Source organism: Symphodus melops, assembly GCF_947650265.1.
Source record: "Symphodus melops genome assembly, chromosome: 4".
In the NCBI taxonomy this organism is placed as follows: Eukaryota; Metazoa; Chordata; class Actinopteri; order Labriformes; family Labridae; genus Symphodus; species Symphodus melops.
In genome coordinates this window covers 26,899,494-26,920,726 of record NC_136694.1, presented here as the reverse complement: position 1 = coordinate 26,920,726, position 21,233 = coordinate 26,899,494, and the positions used below count along the sequence as shown (strand labels likewise).

The 21,233-nt window shown below is 40.9% G+C and overlaps 1 protein-coding gene across 1 annotated transcript in view; it reads left to right on the top strand.

Annotated features, from left to right (window-relative positions):
* Positions 1-21,233, top strand: part of LOC306822672 (plexin-A2-like) — a 98,618-nt gene that overhangs the window by 41,552 nt on the left and 35,833 nt on the right. Inside the window, exons 5-12 of the mRNA XM_079341825.1 lie at positions 5,808-5,908; positions 9,853-9,976; positions 10,989-11,142; positions 11,695-11,791; positions 15,740-15,854; positions 17,563-17,763; positions 19,062-19,158; positions 20,307-20,506. Of these exons, the coding sequence (XP_079197951.1) occupies positions 5,808-5,908; positions 9,853-9,976; positions 10,989-11,142; positions 11,695-11,791; positions 15,740-15,854; positions 17,563-17,763; positions 19,062-19,158; positions 20,307-20,506 (1,089 nt within the window). The remainder of the gene's footprint in view (positions 1-5,807; positions 5,909-9,852; positions 9,977-10,988; positions 11,143-11,694; positions 11,792-15,739; positions 15,855-17,562; positions 17,764-19,061; positions 19,159-20,306; positions 20,507-21,233) is intronic.

Below are 21,233 nucleotides of genomic sequence, written 5' to 3'. Positions count from 1 at the left end.
AATTAAACGTCTGCACAGGCGCGAAAAGACACAAACATCAGACTTGTCTTTGTGTTTAGAAAGCAGTAGATTTTATAGTGTCAGTGATTTGTCTGAACACGTGTCACCAAGGACACTCATAAGGCTTAAACACACCCTTACCTCTGCAGTAGAGCAAATACAATTCCAATGCACTGATGCTGGCATGTAATACATATAATATAATCTAGGCATTTGGGGCTTAATGGCCTAAATTTCTATGCAAGTAAACAGTGAGAGTGATAAGAGTGAAAGTATGGGGACAGTTCCAGAGTTGGTGGTGGTAAGAATGTAAAACAATCATGACAGCAGTCCTACTTAAATAGAACTGTCTGTGAATACAGTATGTTCTGAAAACATTATTTTCACAGGTTAAATTGGCCCGCACATAAGGACACACTTTTAACACTTGTAAAGATGGTTTGGAGATATTTCGCCCTGGACTATCATGAAGTGAAAAATGCTTTGTGATTTGAACCTTGAGTCAGAACAGATAGCGGTGTCAGGTTAAGTGCAGTTCACGGAGGCTATCGGTGTCTGCATCCATATCTTCTTTTTTTCTTTACACCCCACTTCTAAATGCTGAACCATTGCTTTAAGAGTGGCCCCTAAAGTCTCTGTGAGCTCAGAAAGCAGACCGCAAAAAACCTATAAAAGTGTGAAGTTTAAGAAAGCAATAGATGTCATGTGAGAAGCGAGCGAGAATAGAGGCAGCATTGTGTCGAGTACTGTCTTCAGAAACAAATCAAGGCAGCTCTTCCCTCTGTGTGATAGACTGGAAGAGACAGGACATCACTTATTGATGAGCTCCGGTCGTTCAAGGAGAGACACATGCTTCCTTCAAGGAGATAGCCAGCTACTGTGTTCAGTCCGCCTCCAGTGACATAAAATAACCCAGCACAAACCCAAAAAAACCCCCGCTCAGCCGGGGCATTTTCGCTCAATATTAGATCAGCTCTGACTTTGTAGCCCTCAGGAGTTTTAGAGCAAAGTAAAGCTTTCCTCTGCCTGTCTCCCTTTTCCATCTTTGCTCAGATTTCCCTCCTCAGACTTTCAGGCGTTAGGAATCCCCCGGGGAGAGGGCTTCTCTCACAGATTTCCCACATTTCCAGTAGATCCCTGAGATGAAGGATTTTGTGATTCCTGGGAGCCAAACAATGCAGGAATGATGTGGAAAGAGGAACGAGGCACAGACAGATTTGGCTGAGATCAGCCGACCCTCGTGGAATAACAATGAGCCTCTCCGTCTCCTGCCGAGTGAAACACGCAGGGATAGCATGATGATGAAGAGTGAGGAGAGAAGAGAGGGAATCAGTGAGTCTGTGGATAGAAATGTGTGTCTGTGTGTCTGTGTTCGCACCAAAACATCATTTATGAACCATTATGGATTTAAAAAAAGAAAAGAGTCTTCACAGCAGTTAATCTTTTTTTTCTCAGCCTGCCTTTAGTTTGATCATTTCTAGCAATAGAAATTCTTATATCACCAAATGCACAATAACCTCACTGAATGCCACCCGTCTGAATGTGAGATGATGGCTAAGGCTTGAAACACGGAGAAAGGGTGTGTGTGTGTGTGTGTGTGTGTGTGTGTGTGTGTGTGTGTGTGTGTGGACTGCTGCAGGGTTTTTCCAGGGCAATCTCTCAAAGTGCCACTCTGAAAAATGTTAGATCATCGTTTGTAATCCCACACATCCACTGCTTTGCATCACTCTGCCTCTGTCTGTCTCGCTTCACTCTCTCACCTGTTTGTCAGTTTACTGTACAGCAGAATTCCTTCTTCCAGGTTCATCCAAGTGTATTACACTGTGTTACGGCTGCTCGGAATGACAGACAATAGATTTCATCGCTCTCTTGAATATTATTTCAAGTTTCTCGTTTTAGAACGAACGCTCCATCCTGACAGACAGTGTTCAGGTAGGTTGATCATATGTTCAAACCTCCAAACGGGGACACTTGTTCGATCCAAAAATCAGTGACCTGCACTGATCGTGCAAGTTGGCAGGTCAAGGTGCCCTCCTGAGCAGACAGTTTGAAGTTGGTTGTCATTTACGTCACTACAGTAGATATTCCAGCCTGTTTAAACCGGTTGTGTTTACTCGTTTTAATGTGGCTTTGTTTGTCTGAATTGTTCCAATTTGGGCGATGCAAAATGCAACATATTCATTGTCTGGTACTTTTTTTTCGAAGGAAGCTGTAACTCTCTCTTTTGACAACACTGACTTCCTTTTCAGTACGACAGCTAGACTTGCTATCATAATGCTGCAGATTCTGTTAGTATGATAAGCTAGGCTAGCTAGGAAACAGCCCCAACCCTGAGATGGATTGACACATGTACAGACCAATCAGTGTCTTTTTTTTATTGGTTAAAACAGTAACAGCCTTGGAAACAACATTGATAGAAATATTTACAGATAAATCAGTGTTTCAATCACGTGTGTTTTTGTTTGTAAAAACTCAGACATGGACTGTTTAAACCGCGGCTAGTGTTTAATAGTTATTTGTGATTATTCTGGACTCAGAGCACGAAAACGAGACATACCGGGGTCATGACCCGGCTCATGGTCACCCTATGTTCAGTGTTTATTTGATCCAGCTACGTGGGAAGTTGTTTGAGGTTTTTCATGCTCCTTTCAGAGTAGATGTCCAGTAGATATTGCACTTCAGCACCAGTCTCTCTGTCTGTATTGTATTACAGTTTGTGAGGTCTGTTGGTCTTCTTTCAGTTGTACTCGTGCAATAAAACTACAACACTACGTCGTTACTCACATCGCCCCCGACAGGGCGGGGCTGACTCAGTAACTTTGATCTGTTTTTTTCTTTGTTCTGTGGTTTTTTTGTGTTTCAATTTGAAATACCAGGTTTTTTTTTTTTCAATAAAATCTGATCTTAAAGAGAAGAGAAACAATCAACTAGTGACATAACATAAGTAATCCCTCCGTTTCTTTCTTTTCTTTGCATTTAATTTCCGCTGCATCCAAAAAGTCACAAAGTCCTCAAAGGAGCTTTAAGAAATAATAGTGTCGTCCCCCCCCCCGTGATTGAACTCCCTTTGACAAGCCTTATCTTATGATACCTTCTTCTTGACTTTTCTTTCTTTCTTTGCTTTTCGTTTAATTTCCGCTGAACCCGAAAAGGCACAAAATCCAGGATCTAACTGGATAACCCCAGCGGTCACACGATACTTACGGTCATGGAGTTGGATGAGCATGTGGGATTACAGGAGTGTCGCTGTGGAAAAGCTTTTATGTTCATAACAGAGCTCGCAAAGTTCCACTAAAATCCTCATGAAAGAGTTAAAGTGATTGGGAACTGGTGCGATGATAAGTTTTGGGCGGTATTAGTGTAAGGGCATACCAGATGTGATGAAAAAGATAAAGACTTTGTCATTTCCAAAGCTGGAAAAGTGGACGTGATCATACAGCTGTGCCTTGATGCAACGCAGACAACCATCCAGCGGCAGACGGAATCCGAGCTCGGTTTTGTTTTCATGGTTTTTTCTGTGTTTGCTTTTAATGATCGGATTCTGCTGAAGTAATGATCTCAGAGAAGAGAAGACAAACAAAAGCTTGATTAGAATTATTACCAATGTCTGCTCTCATGAATGATTCATGAGCGAGTACAGTACATTGAATATAAACTGAGGACGAGGGCTTAATCCAGTTATCCGTGATTGTAGAGAGATAATTGGGACGAACAGAGAATAAGAATTACTACATGAAGCTCAATCGATTCACTTCAGAGCAACCCCCATGTCTAATAACATTTATTTTATAAGTTTATATGCTGTGTGGGACCTTTACAACCACCAGCTTCCTCATTCATGCAACCTGCTCCGACCTCCTCGGCAGCGAGGAGGAAGCGTGAAGAACAGGAGAAATCCTTCCTGAGTCTTATATGCTCTTTTCTAAAGCGTCTCACTTGTTATGGATTGGCGCGATTCAAGTAATGATTGATTGATTGATTGATTCCATTGGGCTACACACAATGCATTACAAACCTCATATGGAGCCCAAAGTGTAGCATCTCCTTCCAAACAGAAGTCTGTCGTCTGGTTTAAGCTCCCTACGTTTCAGCCTTGAATCAAATGAATGCAAAAAAAAAAAAAAAAACCACAGACAATGAAATTTCTATCCAATTCAATAAAACAGATGCTTACTCACATGCAGGGCTGCTTTTCTTCTTTAGACCTTGTGAACCTAAAACTGAAGGACACAGCTTTTAATCTTATTTGGATTCCACGCTGTGCTCTCAGGTCACATCCACTAAACAAATCATTTCTGATGTTCAGACAGAGCCTCACATTTGATTCTTCACTGGAACATCCATAACTCTCTCCCTGTAAAAGGTCACAGACCAACTTTGTTAGTTCAGGCCAGCTCCGGTCCACAACAATTCATGGATTAATCCCGCTGCGTCAGGTATGGACCCTCAGCCCCTTCCGTGCTTACAAAATCATTTTGCTAATGGAAAGCCCCGAATTGCTTCTGAACTGCAGCCGAAAAGAGAGCGAAAGTTATTTCATAGGGAGCAGCAGATAATCCATTTTGCCAACACAGACCTGAGAGAGCAGCCACTTATGCTATCAAGAGCAGCGGAGACTCTCTAATCTATAATCCACTCTTCATTTGTGATTGCTTACATCAGGAAATTGCTTGCATCACACGTCCAGAGCTTGAATAATAACAAAGTGTAAAATAAGTGGGCTCAGGCTGCAGCTCGGGCCTGGTTTATATGCAGGGGTGATGCTGGCCGGGCGACAGCAGCAGCTCTCACAGCGGTTAATGAAGAGCTTATGCTTTGCCAGACATTCATGATGGAAGTGGCAGCAGAGGGGAGAGTGTGTGGCCGCTTTCTGTCTTCTTGTGTGTGAATGTGAAAAAAGCTGCATAAACCAGTATTGTGTGTAATTACGATTGCAAGAGTCCAAAAATGCTAAAAAAAAATGCAACAAAAAAATCCTTTATCAAAGAAAGTGGAAAAAGATGACTTGCAAAAAAATACAAAAAAAACAACAACCTGTTTCTCAAACAGTCGTGGTGTCGTCTCGTGTTCTTTCTGACATCCTCTTGTGGGCAGAACCACAATGCTGCATGTTAATGTGTGTCAGCAGCAAGAAGTTGGAAAAACAGACTTGTTTTCCTCTGGGATTTCTCACAGTGTGAGTTTTGATGAGGCTGTTACATTCTGCAAAATACTAGACAACGTGATGAAAGAGATTTCTCTCTCTCTCTCTGTCTCTCTGTCTCTCTCTCTCTCTCTCTCTCTCTCTCTCTCTCTCTCTCTCTCCTCCTCACAACCTGCTTATTATTTCATCAGTGGGCTTTGGTTGCTCGTCTTTGTTGACCTTATTTTGACTCCCACGCAGCCATTTTTAACTACACGTTAGGAGATTGAAACTTGAATAAACAAATGGACATTTACATAATCGGAACAATCAGAGGTCCTTCTCACAGTGGTGTGATTAACCAAAAGTGTTCAGGTCAAAAAAAGTTTTTTTTTTGGTTGTAATTTTAAATTAAACAGATAAATATTACATCTGTGGCCCGGAACAAAAAGACTTCTCAGGGAGCTTCTGAGATTATAATGCGGCAGCAGTGAACATACATACAGGAACATACATGTTATCTGTAAAATACATTTCCATAATATGATGTGCAGAAAGAGCCAAATGCAGCTTTTATTTCTCCTTCAAAGAAAGTTTTTTTTTTTTTTTTAATGATGACTTGTGTATTTTAATTAACATGTGTTAGTCTGCATTAAAACCCTTTTTTGTCCTCTCTCTGCTCCAGTTGTCTCAGGTCCCTGTGGAGGCCTGCGGACAGTACGGGACCTGTGCTGAGTGTCTGAGCTCTGGTGACCCTCACTGTGGCTGGTGTGTGCTCTACAACATGTGAGTCTGTTTCCTTTGTCTCCCCCGTGGTCACAACAGACATTTCTGCCGGGGGATTAAAACGGCAACATTAACAAGCGGCTCATAAGGAGCTAAAAATAAGTGGTGGCTGCATGTGGTCGTATGATTTGAGCAGTTTAATATATCAGAGTCATTATACTCCTTGTGTTTCCCCATTATCAACAGCTGGCAGGACAAACCGTGAAGCAGAACATGGTTGTTGTATCAGAGTGATCCCTCTTTAATAGCGCTATTTAGGACAGCAGAAACCACATTTTCATGTCTGTGAGGCAGGAGGATGACTGGTGTTAATGGTGGAGGCAGGGATTATAGTCTGTGAGGCACAGCGGGTGGACAAACTGCACCTCTACGTACCCGGGGAACATTTTGAACCTGGCGGACGAAGCTTATCTCTCCCCATCTTAATTATCTGACCCCGAGGTTAGCTTGCATAATACCTCGATATGGAGCAAAGGGGATTCAGGAGATTAAAAACCCTGTGTTTCTGAACCAGCTGCTGAGTTTGAAGCTGACCTCAGCGAGGGGATTTACCCACTGCCTTCAACTTATGACATCTGCATTTCAGCTCGCAATATCTTGATGATGATCAGCCTTTTTTAAATTGCAGCTCTCAGAGTTATCAAACAGCCAGTAAAGTGAGAGGGGGAAAAATAATGGGCTTGGTTTTAATCTAAATTACCACATTAAGCAGTTGTTTTTCCTTTTTTCCTGAGTGCTGACTTTGTCTGCAAGACCCATTACACTGTTTATTTAAATGAATGCCTTACACTTATCAGTGAATAGATAGGCTGCTGTTCCCTCAAGTAACCCAAAGTGAATCATTATCCCTCACATTGCAGAATGAGGCTACTTTATTTTTCTGTCTAATAAACTCAGATCGGGCTCTTTTTCAGGGCTCTGAATGTCTGTCTCGCTGTGTCATGTAGACCTCCTTTCAGGAGCTCACTCTCCCAGCCCTGGCAGAGTGCACCAGAGCACCTTTCTGACAGTGTGTGTGTGTGTGTGTGTGTGTGTGTGTGTAGGGTGTAGCTCAACATGTACAAAGCCTGAAGGAAAAGGGAACAAATGGTTCCATCAGACAAAACACGGTGAATAATAGAGATGAGAGATGAAAGGCGTCCGTTTTTTTTTTTTTCTGAGGCACTTCAGCTGATGAGCGGTCAGGAGGTGACTGTCTGTACTCCTGTGGCGCTGGTCCGCCTCAAGGAGCCGAGCCGGCAGCAGCTGTCACCGGGTTTCCATACCGCCTTTATATTGTGCTGTAATTACAGCAGAGGCCTCGGTGCTCTTTGAGCTCTCTCAGGAGGTTGCCGCCCCCTCAGCAGCTTCAGAGAGAGTGTATTAAGAGCCACCTCCCCTCGCTGTGCGCTTTACACATTTAAGAGAAAGAGATGATGGTGTGCAGCCAAAACACTGAGAGTTTGCCACTTTGATTAAAGTCATCAGCTGAGAGACTCTTGTTCTTTTAAATGCAGCATTTATGTTTAAACACAGCCTGCCTGTTATTATCTGAGCCTTTAGAGACGCAAATTCTTTAATAGAATCCGACATCAACACAAGCCCAATCAAACCATCTCGTCCACAAAAAAAACGGGCAAACTGCTTAAAGTTTTAAACCTCTTTTCTGTGCCTGGCCGTAACTTTTAATGTCCTTTTGCATAACGTTTCTCCCTTACAAGATTATATTAAGGTCACACTCTGGTGAAGACACTCTCACTTCTTCCTTTTAATTGCCTGTTGGGATGTAGGAGGATCCAAGAGTTGAAGCTTATTCTTCTGTTGCACTGTGGGTAATTTGTGCTGAAGAAAAGCACAGCGAGAGTGTGAAAGGAACAATCTGACTGAGCATCTGACGGACAGCAATTGGCTGCGGATGACCATGTTAAAACTGAACTTAACTAAATGTACTCAGTCAGATGTAATGTTTAAAGGTCACACATTATCTTCCTTTTCAACAAGTTTGAATAAGTCTCAGAGTTTCCAAAACATGTCTGTATAGTTTCCAGCCCAAAATCCACTCCATTCGATCACGTCTACAAACCCCTCTATTTCAGCCCTGCTCCGAACAGGCTGTTTCTGTGTCTGTAGCTTTAAATGTAAATCAGCTGCGTCTGACCACGCCCCCTCTCTGAAAGGGCTTGGATGGCGCGGGCTTTCTCTGTCCATGTCCTATTGTTTACGGTAAGAAGAAAGACAAACGCCTAGCTGTGGGAGTGTCACCCAGCTGGGGGAGGGGCTACTGCCCTTTGTGATGTCATGAAGGGAAAATCTCCAAACGGCCTGTTCGAGCACACATTTTCTGAAAAGTGGAGCAGGCAAAAGACGGAGAGGATGGATTTGGTTTCATAATTGTTTTGTTTTTTTTACATTCTAGAGACACATATTGGTGTTAGAAAACATGGTAAAGTGTATTTTGCATAATATGTGACCTTTAAGGATACAACTATGAAAGATTATTTTTGCCACATATCTTTGATTCCATATAAGTTTCATTTTTATTTCATTTTTATTTTTCTATATCCTCTGCAGTAGAGTTTGCAGCTGAGATATAGTGATGGTTTTGGATTTCATGTTATTGACAATAGTATTGTTCACTATCTATTGTGTAGCAATAGCTTGCTAGCTGTTTCTCAGTAGCACCAAGTCATAAAACAAAAAGGCTGTTAATTAGCCTCGTTTCCCATGCAGATGGACAAGCTTGTCCAACTTTTAGCATCTGTATTAGACGAACAGCATACTCCAGTGTTAACCCATCCACTGTGATATAATGTGCTTAGTTTATAAACACTGTTTGATTCATGAATGTCACTTTCATCTGAATCTCTATTTACAGATTCTACTGAGAAATGCAGGAGTCGTGATTTTCGGCATGTGAAGTGTTGTTGTTTGTAGTCCTGCTGAAGCTTTAGTGTGTGCGTCAAAACAAACAAACAAATAACACAGAAACCTTTATGGGCGCTTTAACATACACACTCCCATCTGCAGCATTCTGACGATGATTTGTGGGCCTGAACAGATGTTACATAAAAGTGGGACTTACACACAATTACAGAACAAACATTTTACTTTGAGCCACAAGTCTGTTTTACTGTGTCAAGAAAACCAATCAATGCTGAGGTAACCTGACTTCCTCAAATGTATCAGGTTTGATTGATCCGGCCTCTGCACCACACACGCAAAAGGAAGTGTCCCTGGAAGTCATTTAACACTAACTGGTAGCTTTGCCAGGATTTCTGATGAATTCACATCCGTTCTCAGAGACATAAGTCGCCTTTCAGATAATAAGAGAAGATGATAGCTGATTGGTTCTGCAATTGTGTGGGGGATCAGGGTTTGAGTACTGTGTGAAATCAAAACTGTGAATAAAATTATTCTTTAACCTTCAACATTACCTTTACAATCTTCAATATTTTTAGAAAACAGGAACTTAGTATGTCTGTATGACATTTAATAGATGCTGCCCCGTGTGCCTTACTGACACGCCAAATTGGTTTGATGAAGTGACTGTAAATAAAAGGATTTGGAACGACAACAAGTAGGATGTTACGGCTGATGGGAACACTATGTGACTTCCAAATATTAGGTTATGGAGAATGGTAATTAAATGATAAAGTTGATCATGAAAGAAAAAATTAGATGAAAGACTGTAAGAAGTAGCATAGCAACACATCCAAAACTGCAAACATGAACTCCAGAGTTGCAGGGATGGCCTGTTGGGAATTAAGATTCATCCAGGGGCTGCTATGCATGTTTACTGAGGGTATCAATATATCAAGCTGATGTTGAGACATTTCATTCTCACAGAGGTGGAGGACGTACTAACACTGCCTCACTGAGTCACAACCTCAGGATGGATATGTTTTGCATTAAATGTAGTGCGCTATTTTGTGTAATTTAAATAATTTGTCCCTCTTTCTCTGCAGGTGCTCGAAGAGAGATCGGTGTCAGAGGGCGGAGGAGACGTTCCGATTCGCCACTGACATTGACCGCTGTGTAAAGGTCATTGCTCACCCTGACAGCATCGCTGTATCAGCACATAGTGTGCCTGTAAGTCCGCTTTATCATTGCACCAATCACTGTCACCCCACACACACTGAGCCCATGTTTATGAGCCATCACTAAGAGTAGCCTTGTAGACCCTCACCCTCATAGACCTCTGTGATGCACACCGAAACAGAACTCACTGTTTCTCCCTGCAGGGGGTATTCACTCAATTTCATTTGCTGTAAACATGTGTAGTGCGGGATGGGAGACACGTGGAAAAAAACTGGGTGAGAGTTGTTTTTGTGGCAGTGAGCTACTCTGTCTGCATCTGTGATGCATCTGCCAAAAGGTTGATTACATTTCGTGAAAGCTTAAATCAGCTGTTTTTTTGTGCAGTCTTCAAGAGCATAAAGGACTTAAGTACAGTAGGAGCAGGGATTAGCTCAAGGAAATAGTTCAGCATAAAAAAAACAACACTTTCTTTTTTTCTTTGCTGAGAGTTAAACAAGAGGATTAATACCACTCTCGTATCTGTCTGTTCAATAGTTTATGAAGCTGCTGCTAGCTGCGGGTGAACTGAACTTTGCACATACATTAGCGAGCAGCTAGCCTTGTTATGTCCAGCATTCCTTTAGCACACTTACAATCTGATTATCCAATTATTTGATCCTTTCAAACAACAGAATTGTAAAAACAGCTAATGAGTCTTTTACGGGAAGGTTACATTTTATTTCTCTCTAATTGCAATAACGTCCTGCAGTCATCTTTTGTGCTTTTTATATGTAGACTTCTAATTAATGAGCTTAACAGTCTACAGCTCCGAGTTAACTGTTTCTCACTGCAGTGCTGAGAGGCTAACTCCCCTTTAATTCAAGGATCAGCATATTTCAAAAAAGAGTGCAGTTCCTTGAGCATCCACTTGAGGCTGTCTTAAATAAAACAAGGAATCCCAATTAGAGCTCATATTATAATGTAACTTTTTTACAGCTAAAATTTAAGTATTTACAGCCTGGTGGAGTTTAGTGGTTCATGTACGGTGCTTAAATCGAGTCGCTTCGTTCTTCTTGTCTTTAAGCTTCTGCTTGAGGTGAATAATGTTCCAGACCTCTCTGCTGGCATCACCTGTTCGTTCGGCCAGCAGGCCCAAGTGGAGGGTCACGTCAACGGGAACAGGGTGATGTGTCTGTCCCCCGCTGGGAAGGAGGTCCCTCAGATCCCAGAGGGACAAGGTGAGATATAATAATATAATAACTGTATAATATATAGTTTGAAAAAAAAACCCCCTATTAAACAGTAAAGATTATCTGAATTTACAGACAGGGGTGATGTCAATGTCAGGTGAATAAAACATTAACATTCCAGACACATAAAAAACTGCCTCCATTTCTCAGATGGACCACCTTGTATTTTCTGTTTATCCAGAAAGTTTGATAAGTACCAAGGAGCAGTCAAATTTTCACAGAGCATATGCACTAATCCTCCAATTGAAGTTTCTGACTGAAGGTTTTTCTCACGACAACAGCAGCGTGCCCCTGCAGAGACGCAGACACCAGGTGGCTCTTTACAGAAATGTGATAAAAGTATTAAGGCATTTTTTCTCATTTTGACCTCCTCTTTCCGCTTATTGTTTTCGTCCTTTCATCCACCCTCTCCCGCTCTCTCTCTCCCTTCACGCTGTTCTCTCTTCCTCTCTCTCGCTTAACTTTCTCCCCTGTTTTCACTCCCATCTCTTTCCGTCCTTTCATTATGCTCTCTCTCTCTCTCTGCCGCTTCTCACGCAGACTGGGCCGGCGTGGAGCTTCGTCTGAACTCGAAAGAGACGGGCCAAATGGTGGCCAGCACAGAGGTGAAGTTCTACAACTGCAGCACACATAAAACGTGAGTCTAGCCGTCCCCCCTCCAGCCTTCTCCTCTCTCTCCCAGCCTTTGATTTGTTCAATAAATGGAAGAGCACAACTTCATTTAGGGCAATGATGTAGTGACGCTCGCAGCTCCACTTAAGATCGGCTGTTAGATAACCTCTGAGTTCAATTTATCTGTCAGGTTTCATTTGAATCAACATGATGCATTCGCCATGGCCTGTTTGTTTCGACTTGGCTTAAACTGGCAGTTTGTGGGCTTGTTGCTCAAAGCTGTAAACACAGCTAACCACTGATGTCATGTAATTAACGCTCAGCAGTCTATTTTAAGTGCTCGGTTCATTTGTAAACGATTTATACTCTTTTAATGCCTCACCTTATACATATTCCCCTCCAAAACCTGTCTATTACATACAGAATGCTCCTAACAAAGCGGCTATACTTCTGCGACTTAGTGTGCTTCATTGTAGGCCAGCATTCCCAACGGAGCCCGAAAAAGATAAGCGGTAGACTCACCTCTTTTTGACTCGCGTCTATCCCAAGAGGCCCTGCTGCAGAATTATATTAACTAGATACAATACATAAAGACAACTTTGATTTTTTTAGCCTTCCTTTGGTGCCTTGAGAGTAGATAAAATAATGTAAATTAAAGAGAGGCTTCATTTAAATGTTCATCTATTTCGACACTGCCAATACATAAGCTTCCTAACTGTTTAGGAAAAGTGCTTTGACTTTGAGCCATTATGCTAATGCAAACTATATTTATTTATGTAAGAGTAAACTATGACAAGGGTGTTTCTATCTGAATAACAATAGTGCTCACAGTGCTACGAAGCTGGAGCTTATTAGAAAGGATGACAGTTACTGTGGCAGACAGCCTTTGCCGGCTTTAAGTACGGTCTGCAAATCAAAATCTTAATGAGATTTCACTGCAACATGAGACAGTTTAACAAAGCAACGGAAAGGTCAAATCATACCATGCAAATTCAATTTAAACTTATTGTACGTATGATGAAATATTAAATATGGACTTATCATGGGGCAAGCTAAAAACAAAGAATATGTCATTAAATACTGTGGCTCTTTGATTAAGGTGCTGCCATGGAAACTACCATTATGTTAGAGTAGCTTTTTTTCTCTTTTTTAAAATATCACTTTTCAACCATTCAACAGCATGCTGGCACAACAGGATTAGAAGGCAAGGGATATGAACAAAAACAATTTTTTTTCAGTTATGCAGACAACGGTTTTAGGTCTTTTTATGCTGCTAGGTTTAGAGACACCACCCAGCCACTTTGTCTTTGTGCTAAGGTTTTCAAAAAAAAAAAAATCAGTGATTTGATACTTTTTAATACCACCAGTTTATAAATTATAATCGTTGTAAAAAGACTAGATGGTAGGAGAGGATTGAGTCCATCAAAAATTGCCTCATTTGCACACAAAACAATGGCAACTTTTAAGTACAATGCATTAAGACAGAGTGCATCTGTTTGCTTCCAATATTTTTTACCCAATACTTGGTGCCTGGGACATCCATTATTGTTGCACTGGTATCTAAACATTGATTGGTTTTTACAGATACAGTATTGTATTAAAGATTACAATTCAAATATCATAAATAATTTACTCATAACACTGAACAGCATGACCTTTCCTGAAGATGTGGATGTTTCACCGGCTGTCTAAAAGGGCTAATGGCATGCCAAGTTAGATACAAGAATCTGGACTTGTCTTTGGCTGCCATTTAAAACAAGAAAAAGTGATCTCATCAGTGGATGGAAAAAAAAAAAAAAAACGACCACTGGGCCAAGTTTAGAATCACACTGCACTAAGAGTCTCACTGACATCAGATGTACGTCTTTTGACAACTTCTGCAGTCACTTGTGTAAAATATTGATTAAATAGATGACATGTTTCACCTTGCAGTGAACCGATGTATTAACATTTCAGACATAGTGCAGTTTACTATGACAGCCTTCATAGAGCTTTATGATGATTAAACACACTGTTTTTTTTACTTTTGTCTTCATATCTGACCAACTACTTCTCTACTCTCACCTCATACCGGGTGGTCAATATTTTCTTGTAAATGTTTGTTAGGTTTATAGCTGTCTCTAATATATAAATTTAAAGTGGACTGTGGATTATCTGAAAGGATTATTTTGTCTGAGGTCAGATAATAATACAACAGAAACGTTGATTATTGCTGACTGAACACATTTGCTTATATGCAGTTGATATCTCACAGATTCCTTTCTGCTTTGGGTAAAATCTGTATAACGCATTAAGAAGACATCTCATTCACTCATAAATGTCAAACATTTCTTTTTAGCAGACAACAGACAGCTGGCTCTAACACAAATATAACTCTGCTTCTGTGAGATGTATTACCAAAATATGGTCACAGTAACTCAACCCTAGAATAAGTTATTTAAAGATTCTTCTTTATAGATTCACAGAGTTTACAAAACTGAACAAATTCATGGAAATGTGTGCTTACAATGTGTTGCTGTAATACATCTGACAGGTGAACATGTATGCTTTAACAACCTTCATCTGAATTATACTGCATCACACAAGCTTAATAGATGGATATTCAGTAAGTCTACCCTGGGAGCCAACATTTGATTGATGTTGTATTCACAGCCAAACTCAGGAAATTAGCCCGCAGTGGATACACATGCCACCTATTCAAAAATGCTCTTTGACTGCGACATGAATGCCCCAGTATAACCAGATTAAGCCATTAGAGAGAAACAGTGGGAAGCTCATCACATCCGCTGCACACCAATACGGCATCCATTAGCTGCAGAGTGACCCCGCGAACTCCTGTGATTAATATTTCAGACCAAACACACTTCGAACCGAGCACCTCTTCCTCCACCACCCCCCTCCCCTCGACCCCCCCATATCACCTCAGCATCAAACCTCCATAATTAATTATCCAGTGTTTGCAGCTCCCTGCCAGTCCAGTTCTATTAATACCCAGCCCCCAAATTTCTTTCTTACACACAAGCACACGTTTTTATGTCCACACTGGCCCTGGGCGGCTAATTAATATCAAAATTTAATGGTGCTGCACTACATTTATTGGCATTTGTAGCTTGATATGAGCTGCAGTATTGGAGCACTGCTTGAGTGTTTTTTCTAGTTTGTTCATGGTTTCTCCTATTTCAGGACTGAGTTTAAGGGAACAGACTGTGATAGTGCACTGATCTGTTTTCTGCACAGTGGTACACCTCTATTATACACAGCAGAGTCCACACCAGCCCCAAAGGAGAGAGAACATATTCAATTTTCGGCTCTCCAATTGTGCTGTTTGGTGTTTCAAAAAAGGTGCATCATCCCTGCCTGTTCTCCTATTTCTTCACCCAGAGATGCATCAAAATAATGCCCATTTCCTCCCCTTCAAAAAAAAAGTGATTAAGCCCCATTGTTGTTGAAGAACTTCAATCCGCAACTGACCATTGGCTGCAGTTCACTGAATCAGAGCCAAAAAAGTTGTGCACTTCTAAACATCAAATAATAAATTGATACTGTCACTGTTGGATTTCGGATTAAATCCAGAGTCACAGGGTTGATTTAAGAAAACCACTGCTTTATGAAATGTAAAAAATATGACATAATGAATACTCATGGTTGCGCTAAATCAGTAACAAGGATGCAGTTTGTCCTTGCGGATAAAGTACATTTTACAGCAGTTTAAAAGAGCTGCAAGGACACTTGAGTCCTGACGTTGGGCTTAAGGTCATTTATTGTCACCTGTTAGAAAAAGACAACCATTCATTTTGTCTTCATAGAAACTGGGAAACACCTGCTCTTTTTATGACTGACTAGAAAACACATAGAGGGGAAAAAGAGATTCTTGTTGTTTGGTACATGCTGTTTAAATGCATTGATCGATAGGCTATAGGAGGTATTGTTAAAACTCTGCAGTCTGTATTAATGTGCTCATTGTGTCCTGCAGGTGTCTGTCCTGTGTCAACAGCACGTTTCGCTGCCACTGGTGTAAATACCGCAACCTGTGCACCCACGACCCTAGCAGCTGTTCGTTCCAGGAGGGCAGAGTCAACGCCTCAGAGGTATTTTGTATTAACATAAATCTAAAGACGATACTGACTAATGCTGTTTGTGTAGGTTCTCAGTCATCAAGGTCATGGTTAATTCAAAGCAAAGCAACTTCAAGTTCTTCAACCAAGTTCTGTTGCCTTTGGATACTGGCTAACAGTTTAATTTATTGTTTACAGTGTCCGTTACATAAAATGTGTAGGTTAAAGTTCAAATATAATGAAAGCGACAGAAAAAAACAAGCAGACTAATACTCCAACCCCACCAGCAGTTAACTGAGGCAATAAATGCCACTAAAGTAAGTCGTCGCTAAATGTTTATAGAATAATGCTAGCATGCTGATGCTAATCGAGTGTGTCTGTATATTTTTCATTCGTGATTTTAGTGTGTTAGCGTACTAGCTGCATCACAACGATACAGGCAAAGTGTGCTAACATTAGTATGCTAACATGCGTTATTAAGCAATGCAAACTTTTAAGGTAATACTAACTCTAATACTTTAGATGTGTTCCCATTCACAGTTCAATTTGTTTGTATTTTAACATTGTACTAATTAGCATGGATGCAGGGAACAATAAACTGAAGTTAAGTTATTAAACTATTTGAATTACTAATTTAAAGTGTAAATTTAATAAGCAACATTTCACTTATTCTCTGCAAAAACGTTCACATTTTAGAGATCAATCTATAAATTAAATGTAAAACTTATTTCAAATTGTGATTCAGAATAGAAGTCTAATGCCATGCTAGCTACGCCACAAGATTGTGTTTATGCACAGTGGAGGTCATGTTGCCATGCTAACATGCCTTTGCTAGGTAGGTGTTTATCACAATTTCAGTGCATTTAAGCATGCTAACAGTTGCTAATGAACACTTTTATACTTACATACAGCTGTGACTCATGGTTTCATTCTTCTTTGACTGATTTCACTTAATTTAACAGGAGTTTAATATGTTTTCCGTTTTATTTACCGGGTTGGAAACATTGTGGTGGACAGAGAGTATCACATAATTATTAACTTTTTAACCCCATACTTATGTTGACAAAAATGTACAATAAAATGAAAATATTATTGGCTACAGATTGTGAACTGCAATTGAATACACATCACTGCAAAGTATTATGTAATTTTGTAAGTTTTTAATGAACAGTGTAAGTCTGTTTGGATGACCATCTGTCATCAGCTATACTTATTCTCACTGCACAGTTGGGTTTTAAGAGGCTTACTGAACGACAGAAATTATTATCAATATTATTGCAGAACAGAAAAAACCCAAAACTAAAAGTATAACAAAATAGACTTGTGATATTTAGCATGTACACGTCTGATAATGTGCCATGTGGTTTTATTGTGAGAGGAAATAATTTAGCATTAACATGCAAATTCAGTTTGGATTTATGTGTATTTGCCCCATTAATCCCGGGGTTACGTGACTCCTGCAGGTTTATATAAACATTCACATGTATTAACACAAATTACATAGCAAAGAACAGAACATTGGGCCGGCAGCCCACAATCATAGAGGAATGAAATGATTGACAAAAACTAGTATAGAAAGTAGTTATGTAAATATAAATAAACTAGTTATGCAAATACTTATCATACATTATGCATGAGTAATATTGAGGCAGAACAGCAGAAAAAGCATGAAAACATGCATGTTTTTATTTCTCTCAATGGTTCAATTATGTTTGTTTGTTTGTATGTTTTTTTATAACAGAACTGCCCTCAGCTCCTTCACTCCGGGGAAATTCTCATTCCAGCCGGCGAGGTCCGACCCATCACCCTGAGGGCCCGAAACCTTCCGCAGCCGCAGTCGGGCCAGCGTGGCTATGAGTGCGTCGTGCATGTGCAGGGTGTCAGCCACCGTGTCACGGCGCTGCGCTTCAACAGCACCAGCGTGCAGTGCCAGAACAGCTCGGTATGACCTCAAACACTCCCTGTGGGACTCTCACAGCTGTCAAATGAGGCGCACAGCTTGGTTGCTCTGTAGGCAAGGTACATGGGGTACGTCACTGAATACCGCCCGAGGTGTGGAGCATACTGAGGAGAAAGCAGAGGAAAGCGAAAGTGAGGGTGACAAGGGAAAAGTAAAGAAGTGGAAGAAGGCAGGAATGAAAACAAGGACAGAAAATACATGAAAAGCAAAACAGCTCAAGTCAAAAAGACAACCATGACTTCAATATGACCTTATCTTTTAAGACGCGTAATCTTAATCTTAATCTATCCGAATGACTGCTGGCTACACCGAAGGCCATTTAAAATTGGTTGTCACTCTCAAAAGCTATTGTTGTCACATGATGGCTGATGGGTTTGCAGATTAAATCTAAGTGTCCGCAAAGCATAAATGTAATACTCTTAGCCAACACTTAGAGTTTTTGGATGAATGCAGAAAAAGTTATGAAAGTTACGTTGCGTAATGCAGATCTCTCTTATCTGATTTCTGCAAATGAAGGCAAAATCTGTCAGCATGGGGCACGAGGTTTAATGTTGGAAGTGTTCTTGTATACGTTTGTAATGTGAGTAGTGTTCACGAAGATTTCTGCAGGTTTAGCCTTTACGCAAGTCCAAGCTCCGATTTAACTGACAGTTATTTAGCTTATATCGATGTCTTTGAACAGACATCTGTATATGAATTCTCAGGTTCTTAATGTGCATCATGCTGCTTCACAGACTGTAATCTACAACCAGAAAAAATAAGTCTTTGGCACAGAAAGAAAATGCTACACATCAGTGTACCCTACTGAAGGCTGTATGGTCTTCAAACTAGATGGCTTTTGAGATTAGATATTGTCAGACTTTGGAAAGTTTTCAAAAGCATTAATGTGACATTCCTCAACCCACTGTATGACTTTGGGAAGGATGCAGGAGATTCTTTCGGAGTTTAAGTCACACGATGCAAATGACAGGCTAAATTACAATGCGAGGCAAACCTACTACACTGTGACAATAAATGAAAAGGCCATTTTCTTCAGATGTGGATGATCGGCCACCTCAGCCAGGGTTTGTGTCTCTACATGTCAAGGAGGAGAGGAGCAGACAAGCATGGCTGAAATGACAGATGGTTAAAAGCCTCGTCTCCCTGTTGCCCTTTCATCCTCTTATTTTCCCCCCACTCTGTCTCTTTGTACCTTTTTTTTCCCTGTACTCTATCCTGACTTTCTCTCATTCTGGATCCACTTACGGCACACCCGCTCACTCTCCGTTTCTGCTTTATAGTACATGTACGAGGGTGTGAGGATCAGCGACCTGCCGGTGGACCTCTCCATCGTATGGAACGGCAATTTCATCATCGACAATCCCGAGAAGATTAAAGGTGCTTCTGCCATCCATCACTGCCAGGCCAGAGAACTGTAAAGTACTCAATCCACGGGGGATAGATGGGTCATACAGATCAAACCAAGGCTTCAAAAAGGCCTTGGGAGAAAGTTCACAATAGCTGGGAGTGTTAACAAAAAGCACCCAATCACTTGTGTTCCCCGGAGGCAGTGGGAGGGGGGGAGGATGAACGGTGGATCATCAGATTTGCTCAGTTTGGTTTCCTCTCCATCATCATGCCATGAGAGGTGTTTGTCAGTTATCGTTGTGGGTAGAACATAAAATACATCCTCCCAGTCAAGGAGTGATGGCCATGAATTTTAACAGGCCTTGTCATTACTGCGGTGAGTTACTTTATATTGGCAGAAATATAGGCAGCTTACAAGAGGGAGGATGTAAGAGGCAGACTTCAAAGAAAGGTCTATGGGATTCCTTTGGCATCCTTTTCTTCATTCAAACATGCCGTGTATGGATTTGATTTAAATTCACAAGCAATAATAACAACAATGTTCCTGTTATCGTGACAACTTCAAATTGAAATGGGTTGAACTGCTTTGTAATGTAATGGACCAAGACAGAGTAAAAATGATTTCGAGTCCGAGAGGAGACAGAGACCTTCAAAAAGTGGTCTTGAGACCAAAACCGATTTCCAGTTCTTACACAACTACTTGACAACACTGAGAATGTAGTGTTTTATGAATATAGTATACAGTACATACTGCATACAAAATGCCAGATGAAAACTAGATTGGCCAGTGTGTCATACTTAACTGCCCACAATGCATTGTGGCTTCATTCTTTAAACTTGAAACCATCAGAATCAGAAATACTTTATTAACCCCTGAAGTAAAGTAGGTAAATCCAGACATAATATTCTAAGTGTTATTGTATTAATTTTAGAGAATATCATTTAAAATACAGAATTTGGTTTTAGTGTTGCCTCCTAGTCTGAAAAAAATTCAAAACTACAGATGTTTCAGGTTTTATGCCTAAATTAAAAAAAATGTATACCACGTTGAATTTGGCTCCGATCAGTCTGATTACTGAACCTATTGATAGCTGCGATGGAGTATGGAACATACATGTTATCATGCAGAATCCCGTCATTCTTACTCACAGGATATCTTCTGCGTGTTTTCCCCTCAGTGAACCTCTACAAGTGCAGCGCCCAGCGAGACAGCTGTGGCATGTGTCTGCGGGCGGAGAGGAAGTTTCAGTGTGGTTGGTGCAGCGGCGAGGGCCGATGCACCATGAAGCAGCACTGCCCTCCCATCTCCCCCTACGCCAGCCGCTGGCTCAACCTCTCTGCCAGGAACGTCAAGTGCACCAACCCACGCATCACTGAGGTGAGTTGTCTGTTTGGCCTGTGGGTCTGTTAGTCATTCTTATAGTCAGTCAGTTTAAACATCAAGTGTTAACATATGGGGTACTTAAATACGTGAGTCTCTGTAGCTAACTGTAAGAATGTCTGAAGAGTCTGATAGACAAACCAATATGAAAATGTTGATACCGTAGCTGATCTACTTCATCTGTTCTGCTTTGAAACCACAGGCTGTATGTAAGAAATGGATGCAGCCAACAGTTCTACTCAGAGGCCTCAAATTTGAAGTTTAAGCTGGCACCATGAAGACGTTCTGGAGCCAGGAGCTCAGGGAAAGCCTTAGACGAACCTTAATAATCAGCTAATGCTAGCACTACCTTTACTTACAGGGTGCATCTTTAAGGCTCTTTGTAATATGTAGGCTAGTATGATGTTGATGCTAACGTTAGCTAGCTAAAACAGGCACTAAAAATTACTTACTGGGAATATAAACAGGAAACTACTGTCTTTTAGTATACGACCAAAATTTGAAACAAGGCATTTTACAGGTAGCCAATGGACATGCAAATCAGTCATCTGACCTGGGTATACAGGTGGGGGCCAAAGACTAATTGAACTCGTAGCTGGTTCCCTCAGAAGTTTCCCTTAAGCTAGCTGACGCTCATAGTCTCACAGTTTTATCTGGTTATGCGAATCATCAGAGGTGTTGGGACTGAAGCGATCTCAACCTATACCCAAACTTTAAATGTTTA